The sequence below is a fragment of the Xenopus laevis genome, chromosome 1L (genome assembly GCF_017654675.1).
Source record: "Xenopus laevis strain J_2021 chromosome 1L, Xenopus_laevis_v10.1, whole genome shotgun sequence".
NCBI classification, from domain to species: Eukaryota; Metazoa; Chordata; class Amphibia; order Anura; family Pipidae; genus Xenopus; species Xenopus laevis.
Genome location: NC_054371.1, coordinates 29,846,963 through 29,862,754, shown reverse-complemented (window position 1 = coordinate 29,862,754; position 15,792 = coordinate 29,846,963). Strand labels below are relative to the sequence as shown.

The 15,792-nt window shown below is 38.6% G+C and overlaps 1 protein-coding gene across 3 annotated transcripts in view; it reads left to right on the top strand.

Moving 5' to 3' along the window:
• The first annotated feature begins 3,642 nt into the window (after window positions 1-3,642).
• Window positions 3,643-15,792, top strand: part of ldb2.S (LIM domain binding 2 S homeolog) — a 169,746-nt gene continuing 157,596 nt past the window's right edge. The window contains exon 1 of one of the 3 annotated variants that reach the window (XM_041582597.1): window positions 3,643-3,998. In XM_041582597.1, the coding sequence (XP_041438531.1) occupies window positions 3,867-3,998 (132 nt within the window). In that variant the 5' untranslated portion in view covers window positions 3,643-3,866. 3 annotated transcript variants of the gene reach the window in all.

Below are 15,792 nucleotides of genomic sequence, written 5' to 3'. Positions count from 1 at the left end.
TGTGATTGGCTGCCCCCTCCTACTGTGCTTCTGGCAGGGACCGTAAGGACACGCCCACGCCTCATTTGAAACAAAGACTGGGACCAGAGAACATCTATAGGGAGCTCTAATAAAAGGGCTATTTTTAAAGATAATATTAATTATTAGCACCATGTAAAAGCAACACCATATATTACTTATATTTGCCTACAAAATTAGTTTTTTTTTCCCATTTAGCCTTTATGTCTCCTTTAAACAAACCCAATAGGCTAGTTTTGCTTCCAATAAGTATTGATTATATCTTAGTTTGGATCAAGTACAAGTTACTGTTTTATTATTATTTTATTATTATAAGCAATTTATTCTTGCAATAGTATGCTGAACACATCAAGTAAAGCTGGCAATTTATGGGCTGAGTTGGGGAGTCGCCAAATTTTTGACAGCCAGATGGATTTTAGCCTAATGTGATTTGATAGCTGTGCCCTATGGATGATAGTCAGATGATTAGACATAAGTATGGCTCTGGGCAGTTCTAGATTGTTAATGCCCCACATGTATGTGGCAGATCTGTTCATTGTCCAGACCTGTTCATCCATTTATGGCCCTTTAGCTTTGACAAACAAAAAGTAAAATCTGCATTATTCCTCCTGGGGAAAACGCTCTGTATCGTGACGTCACTTCTCACTTATTGGGAGCAACGGCATCAGGCACGTCGCCACCTTGTGGCTGCAATTACACTGAGATAGTTGGAGCAAAAGTGCTGTTTTGTAGATAAAAAAATGGCAACTTGCACACACAATTGCACTTTGCACATTGCATTTGCATAAGTAAATGACCCCTATAGTATATGCCCACCCCTGTACATTTCTGTGCTGGTCACATGCATACTTATTGCTACACCCACCCAATCACTGGACAATGTAGACTAACCAATAAGTAAGTGAGTAGTGTGGTCAGGACAGGTCTCACATGTTGGGGGGTTTGAGGTTTTGCCCTTTATTACAACCTTCGATACTTATCTTCAGCTAATAACTACACTGCAATTTTCAGCTATTTCTGAAAAAAACTGAACTTTTGCAAGAGGGCCCTTTATTATCTGTCTTTATCTAAATTATGTGAGAAATTAGAGTTTAATTATTATTTTACACTATATATTAGGCATGTGACTAGTATCACTTAGATTATAAGCACTGGGGTACAAGGACCTCTTTCCTCCCGTGTCTCTTACCATGTGGCACATAATCTCTTTATATTTATACTATTTATTACAATGCTTGTCCTCTCCGTGTGTACTTTTCTACATTGTAAAACTGTATAATGCTGCGTATCCTAGTAGCACTATATAAATAAAGCTATACATACACACATAGTTGCATGCTGAACCTTTTTCTGTAGGTATAGTGAAGTATAGCAAGTAAACCTTACAGCACTTTCCCCTTCTCTCTCCCTATATAAGACGTGCCTGGAAGGCATATGACAGTAGGCTAAAAGAAAACCTCCCATTGTCAGTGTCCCTATATACCAGGCACCTCTTTAGTGCTACTAATCTTTATTTATGCTGGTTACATGAAAGCAGAGGAGGCAGCAATCTTTCCAGAATCGTCCCCTTATCTTTACCTCTAGACAGTCATCTATATAGTCCTACCAACACTTATTTCTGTATTGTAAATGAAAGATTATACAGAGTAGACCTTCTGTTATTTATTCTTCTTGGACAAGCATAATATTTGGAACTATACTGTAGGGGACTGGTAAATTAGTCTCCCAGTATTATTTAACAGGCAGTCCCCTAGTGTTATAGATGCCTAACTGGGTACTGAAATACTGTTAGGAGGGGGAACCTGTTCCTATTCCTGCTTAAAGCTATGCCCCTTGGTGTTCACACTGTGGCACTGTGCTAAAGTATAAAGTCCTGGGTAGCCATGTGCTCAGGGTCCATTTTGTGTTAGCCCTGGCCCCTGAGCAGGCAGGCAGGGTATCCAGTGGAACCTAGGCAGGTCAGTCTAGTAAGGATAGGCTACTCAACTTAAGAGGTCACTCTAGGAGTGACAGATAGACAGACTATTTAGCTGAGCAGCTTGAGGCTCCTCCGAGGAATGTGAGTGGGATAATGTTTCCGGGTACTAATTGCCTAGACGTAGGGACTAAGTGTACAGACCTAGGGACGTGACTTTCCCCTCAGGTTTCACTTAGGGAAAAGGCTGAAAGCTGGGTGTACCCCGAGCAGATGTTGTGTACTTTGTCCCCATACCTGTGGGGGACAGCTACTGACCAAAGGTGCTATGAGTATATGCCTATCCACTGTTCTGTATGATCCTGCTTGTTCTGTATGTACACTCTATTGTGGCTGTTCTTGTACAATAATGTTCTTTGGTTAAGTTATAAGAACCACTGGCGCCCAATTATTGCACCCTGCATCAAGTTACATTTACACTACACCCTGCCTCCACACCGTTTGCGGGGTCTTACTCCCTAAGAATTAAGGTCTCATCCGGAGCACGGTATTGGGAGTGGAGCTCATAGTTAGAGAACGGTGCACCCTATTCACTATATAGCTACAATATTATTCTCGAGATGTAAATATACTGTATAGCTTCCTAAATGTATGTGATGAAATTTTTGTCCTTTTTCAACCCCAATGAACTACATAACTATGTTTTTCCAAAATGGCAAGGGATTATAGTTGTATTGTTGACTCTGGGAAAGCATGGCGCACACCTCACCTAGAATACTAAGCCAAACACACATTAAGGTACCTTCCTCCCCAGCACACTAGGCTAACACTCTAGAATAATCTGGTGCGAAATAAGGAAAAAAGAGGAAATTCTCTGCAGATTCTAAAGCAGTGGAACATTTCCCCATTCTGTAAAGGAAGGTACCTTGTAGGCAGCTGCACTGAACATTCTATAAAGCCAGGAAGATCTGCTTTAGAAGTGCATGAACAATAAAGTTTAAAAACAGTACTTCTTAGCTTTCAGCTTCTTTTTGACTCTCCCATCTTGATCGTCTATTGCTTTTTCTTCCCCCACTCCTGATCCCTCTCTAACTCCTATTATTCTCTCCCTGAGCTTATTATGTAAGTCCTAATAAAATTTACATTGTGTGTCATTAAATAGTAGAGCGTTTTTTATTGCCCTTCCCTATGTTCTATATTTTCTTTCTGGAAGCAGAGTATAATCAGGTCTGGACAAATCAGCTGCAGAAGAATATTCCTTGGAATAGAATCAGAATAGAAATCGGAATAAATCTCACCATTTTAAAATCAGCGCCATGAATTTATTTGAAAATCATTTTTTTTATGTCAAAATCAGAATGTTTAATCCTCTAATTCAGATGAATGGCAGCAGAAGTCCAAACATTGTATAATATAGTTTATATTCGCAGAGGTCGTTAGTCTAGTTTAAGCGTATCAGATATTAACCCTTGCATACATCGTGTAGAGAAATTATGATTTAAAAAAAAAGAAATGAATTCTACATGCAGAAAAATAGGGTTAACTTCATATAAACTGTCAGTTTTCTATAGGTTCCTGGAAAAAAAATGAAAAACAACCCCTGAGCCTCTGTCAGACTGGGAGGAAAATTATATGGATGAAGCAGCTCACTGTGTGGACAGGAAATGACCCCTTTGCATACTGCGTCTTTAAAAACAAGCAGTATTTTGCCTGAAGCTATCCAGCCTCTCTGCTCTGGTGCTCTCTCCCTCTCTCTCCCTCTCTCTCTCTCGCTCACTCTCAGTTTCTTGCAATAGAGAGCAGCAGTTCCCAGGCAGTGTGAGCTGTGTTTGCATGCTGCTAGTTTATGCAGGGAAGAACCTACATCCCATGTGCTCTGTATGGATGTTGATGCTACCCCGTGCAGCTTGATCCTCTGGAAGCAGGCAAGAAGATGTCCAGCACTCCACATGACCCCTTCTATTCCTCTCCTTTTGGTCCTTTTTATAGGAGACACGCTCCTTACATGGTGCAACCAGAGTATCGTATATATGAGATGAATAAGAGGCTGCAGACTCGAACAGAGGTAGGTCCTCTCAACCCAATACTGGGGACTGTCTTATAATGCTCGGATTTATTGGGGAATCTTACCTTTGGGGGGAGAAGTATTTATACACTTCAATATTTCATTATCCATGATTTAGGACTACTTAATATTCGGGAGAAATAATAACAGTGAAACACCCAAACTAAATACTTTTTAAAAAATCCAAAATAAGAGAAATGGGGCTTTCATCATTTAACTGCTTTTTTTTTGCTTTAAATGCCTTGGAATACTGAGAGTCTTTAAAAGTTGTTTTAAAGAAAATCCCACTGCAACTTCCTTGGGCAACAAAAGTATTCTGGTATCCCCGGCTTTCAGAGGGCAAAGGATATCGGAATTGGTTTCTGAAAGTGAAAAAAAATCTTAAAAAATCTAAATGAATTAGTGATATAAATATAAATATATGTATGTATCAATAGAAATAATGGAAGCTAGCTGGATGATTTGGTGACTTAGATGGGTTCCAGAGTAACTTGCAGAAACCACTTCTGTGCCGTGTTGGAAAGTGTGTGAATTGGTTGGAAGCCGGTCCCCACGTCACCTGTGTGCCCCAATCCGTGCCGCTGCCACACTCCCAGGCATCCTGATGCACGGCTACCTTATGTCAGCAGCCCAGCTGTGTGCACTCATTTTGTTAAGTAAGTGTGCAAGTCAGAAAATTGAACTAAGGTTGAGTTCCTTACATTAGAGGAGTCACTCTTTACATGAGCTGCATGTGTGTGATAGAAAAAATATATCATCAGAACAATTCTCTGAACTTTATACACTGTAGAAACTGGATCGTGTTAATATTTTACCGGCACATATATGCTCTTGAATTCCTACCTGGGAGGAGGGTTGCTGATACTGACTGTAAACAATGTACAATGTGTTCTGGTTTTACATCCCAGTGCTTTATACAAAGAGTTCCACACGACTCTCCTGATTTTGAGAACAACCATCAACCAACAGCCCTTTGTTGTGAGTGCATCTTGGGAGTTGTAGTTTACAGTAGCTGGAGAGCAATTAAAACTTTACACTGTGTTTGCCCCAATGCATAACAGAAATGGGAATATACATTAGATAAATAGACTCTATCAAGAGGTTTGTATTTGCTGTCATTACTATGACTGCCAGACCAATCAAAGCTAACTGATGATTGGTTGCCATTCATTACTGCAATGGTGCTAAATGAATGAATAATGAAATAATAAATTAATGCTAATAGTTGGATTTTTTAGCTGGTGTACTGCTATTTGGTCCCTTCTTCTATACTGTTTAAAAGAAAGAAAACCCAAAACAAACTTTTGCCCATGTCTTATTACATAAAGCTCAATTATGTACAGCAGTATACGTTGATTTGCTCTCTGATATCTGGCTGCACCTCTATCTTGTGCCCTATTAAAAAAGTCAAATGTATGTAGCAAACAAACTAACATACTGCTTCCTGGAAAGTGTTAGTTCCACTGATATACATAGGGGCAGCATGTATCAACAAGGTTCTGTTTGACATAATGTAAAAGCTGCTGCTGGATATCTTTTATTGACCACAGATGTTTTCTTTGAAGAAGTTGGCGTGATGATCAAGTTCAGCTTCAGATTACTTGCTAAAGTCTTGCAGGTGTATGCAGATAGCACGATTGCCTAAAAAATCCAAAGAGGATGAAAATACTGTATTTGCATTAGGATGTTTTTGTGTGATTGGAGGGGGGGCTTTATGACATTTCTGACCAAACCTAGGGAAATATTTCAGTTACCATAGGGGTGTTACTTATACACTTTCATTAGATTTGCTGTGCTTTGGCATTTGTAGAACATTTTGGAAGTTAATCTAAACTTTAAAATGCTTTTGCCTCTTCCCTTATTGGATGATATATTTATGGGGAGTTTTCATTGGTTTTCGAGGGCGGTAAGTTTTATCTACTCCATGCACTGGTGGGTAATGGGCACTGCAATTCTTGAAATTAAGGGGCCGATTCACTAACTTCGAGTGAAGGATTCGAAGGTAAAAAACTTGGAATTTCGAAGTTTTTTTTGGGCTACTTCGACCATCGAATGGGCTACTTCGACCTTCGACTACAACTTCGAATCGAAGGATTCGAACTAAAAATCGTCCGACTATTCGACCATTTGATAGTTGAAGTACTGTCTCTTTAAAAAAAACTTCGACCCCCTAGTTCGCCATCTAAAACCTACCGAAGTCAATGTTAGCCTATGGGGAAGGTCCCCATAGGCTTGGCTAACTTTTTTTGATCGAAGGATATTCCTTCGATAGTTGGATTAAAATCCTTCGAATCGTTCGATTCGAAGGATTTTATCGTTCGATCGAAGGAATTATCCTTCGATTGTTCGATCAAACTATCTGCGCTAAATCCTTTACTTCGATATTCGAAGTCGAAGGATTTTAATTCCTAGTCGAATATCGAGGGTTAATTAACCCTCGATATTCGACCCTTAGTGAATCGGCCCCTAAAAGTTAAATTGGTTAAAAGACAGCAAGAGCATTGTCATTAATGGCATCAATTCCCAATTACCATGGAATGTGTTTCCATCCTATTAGCACAAGCAGGGTTTGCTATAAGAGGTCATATTTAATTAGGCAGTATCTAACCTTACAATTAGACTTTATTTTATGATCTTGCTGTTTTTGTAATTAATATATTTGGATGTAGATTGTTTGGCATTCTTGGAAGATTCTATATGTTATGATGTAAAACAAGAAGTCCTATACTAGCAAGCAACCCCCTTTCTGATGTTATGGTTGATCTTCCTAGCATCAATACAGCAGTTAAAATGCCAGAGTGTAGAGAAGCAGAATAGAAATATAAGCAATTTCAAAGTAAATAACTCCACATGTATTGCAATGTGGCTTAAATTGATGTTTTCCACCATCAATTACAGCTATTTTTTAGGGTCTGACAGTCAAGGAACATGTCTATCAATGAATAAATCTTCAACAGACGAGATTTAGGATGGCATGTTGTGGCCCTAAGAAGAAAACAGAGAAAGGCAAGTTCTGCTCAGAGCATCATGGTGGAACTGTTTTGGCAATGGATTTGCTATTGCCATCGCAAGTTATACCAATACCAACTATGGAAACAGGCAATGCTCCCATTTGACTCACATATCATTTTTATATAATGTGTAACGTTTTACCAACTGTAGAGACTATTGGGATATTGGTTACACCGTGTGCAAGTGAAAAGAGTTTAGTAGTATTTAGTTTAATTTTTTGTTACTTGAGCAGATCAAGTTACATAGCAACCAAAAAAGACTCTTGATTTGAGCATTCTAACTGCACTTTATGATTCAAACTGATTGCTGGTTGGTTGCTAAGGCTCTCTTTTTTTTATTATTTTGGTATTATTGCTCATCATCAGCTTTTGTGTATCCCTAATAGCTCACAATGAGAGCACAGTTGTGTTGGTTTGCGACCTAATCATGAAGAACAGATCCCATTTCTGACATTGTATCCCCACTGAGGCATAGAACATTGATGGTCAGATTTCTTACCACAGTTATGACCAAATCATGAAATTGAGATACTTGGTCGCAGCATCTTCCCATAGCGACTACATGAATGAGGGGCATCAGACTGACCATCAGCCTTCTCTTTATAGCTTTGAACTATACACAACCGTATAGAAAGCTTGATAGTATCAAATATTACCTGTGACTATATACTGGAAGGGAAGAAAACTATCATATTCCGTAGATATGTGTTGGCGTTCCAGTTATCAAGGGCTCCTTTGGGAATATTTTACCAAATTTACATTCACTTTATTGAATTCCAGTTATATAATATATATATATAAGGACTTAGCTAATATATTTAGTTTGAGATTGGCTTTCATGGATAAATAAATAAACAATATAAATATGTATTTATATTGACACGTCTGCTTTCTACCTATCAAGGTGTCTCACTACTTTGACTTTTGAGACACTTTATGACTTATATCATGCTACTTTTTTTTTTTAGATATGTCTTTAATATCACAGCTCCATGGGGCATGCCTTTCTCTCTCTCTCTTTCCTACTGTGCGGGAAGCAGAGAATAAAGATATGTGAAAAAAAAAAAGTGTTCCATCAAAGGAGCCACTAGAAGTTTTTGCAAGACGCCGAATGAGGTAGTCACGCAGAATAAAAAAAATTCTTTAAACTAGATATTTTAAAATTTTAGCCAAACAGTGGACAATTAATTATTCTGTCCACAATATATGGCTTAATGCAGAGCAGACTAGCTATTGATAGGAGCAAGTGTTATGTGTGTGTATGTGTGCATTTACATACACTGTTAGTGCAGAGCAGCTTTGCACCCTGTTGCCAATTACCCATTTAATAGGCAATTGGTGCGAGGGGCAGAGAGCAGTGTAAAAGGGTAACAAGATTTTTACAAATGATAGCTACAAAGTTTGCTCCTACCAGTAAATCATTAAATCCTACCTGCTGATTGGCTGCTATATGTTAGCCACTAAATGAAGGAATTTATCAGACCAGGAAAAGACACAGTTGTACCCTATACTTTATTTATACTATTTCTAATAGCCTGGGTATTTTTGCTATAGTAAGAAACAAGGGTGGTTAAAGGAGTCTAATGTTCCTTTTACAGTCTTGTGCTCTCAAGCTATAAAATTATCTAGTGAGTAACTGCCATCATGTGACACAGAGTAGGGCAATTATCTGTTATGCTTCAATATTTGTCTTATTGATATAATTTTAATCCTATTAAAATTGTTATTCTGTAAAAAAGAAAAAACATATGGAGCTATCACCTTAAACAGCAATTGGTGCTATGTTGCACAGTCCTCTGCTTAGTACTGCTCTTGTTAGTACTGCTCCTGTTAGCACATCTCCTGTTAGTACTGCTCTAGTTAGTACTGCTCCTGTTAGTACTGCACTTGTTGGATCTGCTCATGTTAGTACTACCCCTGTTAGTACTTCTCCTGTTAGTACTGCCCTTGTTAGTAATGCTCATTTCTGTACTGCTCCTGTTAGTGCTGCTCCTGTTAGTGCTGCTCTTGTTAGTACTGTTAGTACTGCTCTTGTTGGAGCTGCTCATGTTAGTACTGCTCCTGTTAGTACTGCTCTTGTTAGTACTGCTCCTGTTAGTACTGCTCCTGTTAGTACTGCTCCTGTTAGTACTGCTATTGTTAGTACTGCTCCTATTAGTACTGCTCTTGTTAGTACTGCTCCTGTTAGTACTGCTCTTGTTAGTACTGATCTTGTTGGAGCTGCTCATGTTAGTACCGCTGTAGTGCAGGGAATAAACTAAAGGAATATTAAAACCTCAGCTTAGAAGCCCACTTGTCACTGCTAAAATGATGTAGGAAAAACATTTATTTTAACTAGTTGTTCTACTGATACTCTTGCCAGAGAAGGATGTGTCAGACTACCTAGGGTATTTCCTAAGGGTCTACGCTAATATTAAATAAATGTTTCCCATTACCTTAGGGACAGTCACATGGTAATTAGAACTGACTAAATATGTTTTGAAAAATGTTAAGTTAAGATTGCATACCAAAATAAAATTTGCAATATCAAAGGGAAAGAAAACAATCACATTTGTTTCCTTTGCCAATCTTTTTCTCAGTTCCTTCACTGGATCACCAAATTAGGATAAAATATAGATACTATTTGTTTCTTTTTTTTCATAACCTGTGACTTTGATTTATATTTTATCTTGATGTTCTGAAAAATGTCAAATTTGAATTGTTTTGTTGAACGTTGCCTCCCCAAAGTGTATTTCACCACACTTAGAACATAGCCTATATTTGTAAAGTACAAAAATGGGTTAGTCTGCTGCATTTAATGTATATATATATATATATATATATATATATATATATATATATATATATATATATATATATATATATATATAGTAATGTATGCCACTGTGTCTTAATAACAAATGAAAATATTAAAGATATATTAAATGGAGATTGTTTTGCAACAGAGTTCAGTTTAGATGGAAATGATCTATTCAGTTCAGTTGGCTGTGGAACAGATGGTTACACCTAAACACTTATCTAGGGAATACTAACCTGGACTAAATATCCAGACAGAGCATAGAGTAGATACTGAGTGGTCTGTACTCTAACAATAGAATTTACACAATGCATCAGCGTTTGCCCCAGTATCATGTTGTTCTTTGGGGGAAAAAAAATCATGGAATGTTCAGTAAAACATTGTAAATGATGTTGAAGCCCCTGGTGCGTTGAAACATCTGTTCAGAATTTTTTTAAATAGGAATGTATTAATTTTAGTTGTTGGGTAAGAAGTGGGTTCATGGTCCTATCAATAAAAGAGCATTTTCATTTTTTTGCCTTGAGCACCTCACCATCACAGCAGGACCGTGCGTGTGTTTTAGTTTCCTCTTATAAATACTGTCATTCAGAATAGCATCTTTTTCTACTATAATACTTTCTCATCAACTTGGCCTCAAGTCTGACCCCCCACCAGCCCAGAACAACATTTGGAACCTTAGGCTGGTGGCACATGGGGAGATTAATCACAAAACGGGACTAATCTCCCCGAAATGCCATATCGATTTTGCTTTCCTAAGTCACCCAAAGTTGCCTCACAAGGAAACTTCGGGCGACTTTGGAAAGCTGAAGCATTGCAAATGCCATCCCGCTGGTGATTTGCATTCTTGCTGGCGGGAAGGCATTTCGGGGAGATTAGTTGCACGCAGTAGTAAAGATTTATCGCTCTACGACTAATCTCCCCATGTGCCACCATCCTTATTGCTGACTGTCGTCCAATGGAGCCTTTATCAACAGCAGCTCTTTTGTAAACTCATTTGCACAGGGCCTTCCTCACCTTTTGTACTGGTACTGGTCGTTATGTATGTAACGCTGTATGTTTTATGTATGTAATTTATGCGATTTCTTTGTGTAAATACATTTATATTACAGCACTGCACAATATGTTGACAGTCTAAAAAATACACGTTATTAATAATAATAATAATAATAATAATAATAATACAAATAATAAATAACTCTTTCTAACCCACCAGTCTCACCATACACACAGTCTCAAGGCAGGAGGTGCTTAGGCAAAATGACACCTATCTTTTCCATTTCGTAGCTTTTTTTCCTGCTTGTTCTACTCTTTTTGTCTGTCACTCATGGCCATAGGATAATGCAAAAAATGAAATAACCAATACCTTGTTCAGATGCGGGGTGATCCCAAATTTATTGTAGTGCTCTTGACATGTGAGTCATGTTCAAACGTTTCGGGACAAACAAATGCCCTTCCTCATGGCCATAGGGACAGACTGCTTATAATTTCCGTATTTCTCATCCCTTTTAAATGTTATGTATGTTTAACCACACACCATTAAGGCCAGTGATGTGGAAGGATATTGCAATGCCACCTGCTTGTTCATGTTTTTTCTGCAGGGCTGTGTATTGCAGACCCCTCAGCACTGAAAGGGTTACAAAGAAAATGGCTCTTTGTGTGCTGATCACTATGGAGCTGAAAGGCAGAGCATGTCTGCAACTTATTATGATCTCCAGGATACTAAGAATGTGTGAGGGATATGTGCTGTCTGCCTGCTTTCTGCGCTCTACATTTTAATACATGCTAAACCTCAAGCATTACTATTTTTAATATTACAGCTTAGAAATAGTTTCAGTGATGGTTGTTTGTAGCGGGGGGGATTTCTTTCACACGAAGAGCTCTCTGAGAAGTTAAAACTAAGTATTTATTGTGTAAGTTCATCAACCTTGTGTCATATTCAACTTTTATTGATTGTTATTACATTATTGCAAAATATATCTGGGTTCAACTGCTGTTTATCTTTAAGTATTCTATAAGGTGTCAAGTTTATGTGCAAAGAACGTTGTTTTACTGCATTGTATTTATATATACAATATATATATATATATATATATATATATATATATATATATATATATATATATATATATCTCTCTCTCAATGGATAGAATACATTTTCATGCATTCTGAGAAAGAAGACATGTTCCAGTAGGAAGTATACTTCTATACTTATCCTTATATATGTATATGCACTTTGTCTTTACCAATTGTAAATGAGTCTTAAAATCTCCACATGCTGTTTATTACAACTCAGTTTATTATAAAGAGGTCTCAGCATATGATTTCTTTCCCAGTCAACCAAAAATCCTCTGAAACTCACCTGTCTTGATGAACTAGAGTAGTCTCTCTCTCTCTCTCTCTGTTGGGATTGATGAGTCTTCACCTGTGGAAAAGAGGAGGGACTATGAGTAAGCTCTCTGTCCAGGAATAAGGAAATAGGAGCCCCCACCCCATTTGCAACCCCCCCTCCGAGTCCTCTTCTTATGGATGCTATTGAGTGTGGGGGACCACAACTTAAAATCAGGGTACTTAAAATTGAGGTTTCACTGTATCTAGTTACCAGCCAGGGTCAGACTTGTACATTTGGGGGCCACCAGGTTCCAAACCTGGGGGAGGGAGGCTGTGCACATGCGACAAAAACAGTGCACATGCACAAGAAATGGCACACCGCATCTGGGGACTTCCGCACACATCGCACATCCGTGAACATGTGTGGTCAACACTGTGGACAACACTCACCGCGCCACACTATTTATTTTGTTTCGCATGATCAGGGAGCGGGTCTGGGCCAGCTGGGGCTCACCGGGTTTTTTCCCAGGGTCCCGTCAGCCCAGTCTGACCCTGATCCCAGCTAAGTTATAACAAATCCTTATTGGTGCAAAAACAATCCTATTAGGTTTATTTTAGCCTATTTAAGGTATGGAGATCCAAATTACGGTAAGAACTCTAATCTGCACAATCCCAGGCCCTGAGGCTTCTGGATAATAGGTCCCATACCTGTATTAACAGCAATACAAATCTAGCCATATGAGGCAGTGAAAGGTAGAAGAGAAGGCAAATAAAGGTATGGCAACTCATTATTCATAAGGTTCTGAATGCCAAAGTTGGACTGCCCTTGTTTACTGTAAGAAGAACTTTGCACTTAATGGTAACTAATCTACATAAATCCATAATGGTGGCAAAATAATTTTTCAGAGTTTTTTAATGTGCCCTGACTCCAGGTCATAAGCATTCCAGATAATCGATCTCGAATAGGCAATAGACCCCATGGCCATATTTCAAAAATCAAAATAGGGGAAGAAGATTTACAAAGAAGTGAAATGCCAACGTGCAGCTGATCCATCACTGATGTTACCTTGTATAGCCCTTTGTAACGGAGCCAATTACACAGGATTGCATAACATGGCACAACAAACACAGGAAGCAGAATTCCGGTAATACGAGGCAACCCTTCCTGGTCTGCTCTTATCCGTTATTCTAAGGGAAGGTAAAGGGTGTTACTGACCGCTCACATCCAGGCATACATCAATTACACATACACACCATCATATCTCTCCTTTGTGCTTGTCCCTCTCCTCATTAGGCACCAAATTCAGCATCGCCGGCCATGTTCACATTGTAGGAATCATGTAACATTAAAGAACTTGCTCTAAATTAGGCAAAAAGCGAGCAGATCTGTTGCTACATTTGTTACGTTTCAGTTCAAGAGAAGAACCCGTATAGATATTATTCTCCATCTTTTATCAATTAAGTTTTTACTCACATACTGTGACTTACTCTGGGCCCCTGGGTTACAACTAATTGTGTCATAGAGATGGGATCTGCTTTAGGGCAGAGACACAGTCTGTTATTTCGGGAGATTAGTCGCCCAGCGACAAATCGCTTCTTCTTCGGGCAATTGATCTCCCCAAGCTGCCTTCACACCTGGTAGAATATAAATCAACAGCGGGATGCCACTCGGAACGCTTCGTTTTTCGAAGTCGCCAAAAGTTGTCTCACAAGGAAACTTCTGGTGACTTCGGAAAGCCGAAGCGATCCGAGTGCCATCCCGCTAGAGATTTACATTCTACCAGGCGGGAAGGCAGTTCGGGGAGATTATTCGCCTGAAGTAGAATCGATTTTTCACTGGACGACAAATCTCCCAAAATAGCAGCATGTGTCTCTGCCCTTACTGTTTACTCCAGTAATGTCTCATCTGCCACCTGACCTTACAGCTACCTGTGGCAAGAAAAACTGAAATGATAATTGAATAGGAAACATTAAATTTTTTGGTACATTAGGGGTTATTTTAATACCTTGAATGAACTCGAATGGTTTCTAATTTAAGAAACAATTCGATTGGAAAAAAAACTTGATTCAGCGAGTTTTGGAATTAGCAACACGAAAATTCAAATTGCTTGAATTGTTCGAGTTTTCGGGCAAAATCCTCCGAAAAAAACTTGAGCATCATGAAGGCTATTAACAAATGGTTCAAGGGACCTCTGCCATTGACTCCTACATTTTTGCATTAGAGCTATTTCCAGGGCCAGTGTATAATAAATCTCAAAATATCTGAGTTTAAAAAAAAAAAAACTATAATCATTTGAGTTTTTTTTAAACGAAAAATATGAGTTTTTAACCAAATCTAATTTTCATGGAAAATACAACTCGATCCTTAATAAATAACCCCCTATGTGTGACATAGGAGCATTATTTACTCCATTCCTGCACCATGATATTGTGTAGCTGGGGGTTCACTGACTGGGTCAGGGCCATATTTCTGTAGAGGCACCTGAGGGCCTGTGTCTATATAGTCTTTTATTTTTCTTGTAGAAAGATAAAATAAACCTCCCCAGCACTGCCAGATCTTACCTGTATAAATACGGCAGCAGAGCTGTTGGGGAGAGGGGGGGTCAGCCGGTGATTCCCTAAATTCTATAAATACTTTTGTGTACTGCAGTCTAGTGTGTTCCACCCAGTGTCCAATGCAACAATGTAAACCATAGACATGGCAGTGCCTTAAGCTCCACGTGCTGTAATGTTTCACTTTGTGTGTGGCTTTGAACAATCAGAATTAAATTGCTGTGACTCCCCTAGTGACCCGTCCTTGCATTGAATGGAGATATGTACAGGTATGAGATCCGTTATCCAGAAAGCTTCAAATTAAGGAAAGCCCGTCTCCCATAGACTCCATTTTATTCAAATAATACACATTTTTTTAAATTTCCTTTTTCTCTGTAATAGGAAAACAGTAGCTTGTACTTGATCCCAACTAAGATATAATTAATCCTTATCGGATGCAAAACCAGCCTATTGGGTTCATTTACTGTTTTTCTAACAGACTTAAGGTATGAAGATCCAAATTAGGGAAATATCCCTTATCTGGAAAACTGCAGGTCTGAGCATTCTGGATAACAGGTCCCATATTTGAAATGAATTCTATGCCATATCCTGGGTATCAAGACAAAATGTTAGTTAAACATGGTAAATAAACTCTGCTGTAATGCCCACTGACCCCAGCTGTGCCCCATGCACTGGTTATGGCAGTGGTTTTAAGGGCATTTGCCTACATAACTGCAGGGAACTGTCATTTTTTTCAGCTTTTTCCATTAAATCAGCTAAGGTTCTAATCTAAACTCTAATCCTGTTTAGATTCATTTGAATTATTTTAACAGTTTTTGTCCTGAAGGGAAGTTATTGATCTTTCATGGTTGTAATTGTTTATAAATAACTGTACACTTTACAAAGTATGTTTGTATTGACTTATTTGACATGGGAGGAATGCACCAGTACTGAGCAGTATGTACACACCAGGGCTGATTTATGAATACAGGTGCTAAATTGCACCAGTACATTTGCTTTCATTTTCTAACATGAAGTAGATCAGTCAAAGGTAATTGCTTACTGGTGGCTATTAGCAACTGCCCTGGCACAACATAATACTGTAGCACCTATGTAAAAACGTTTT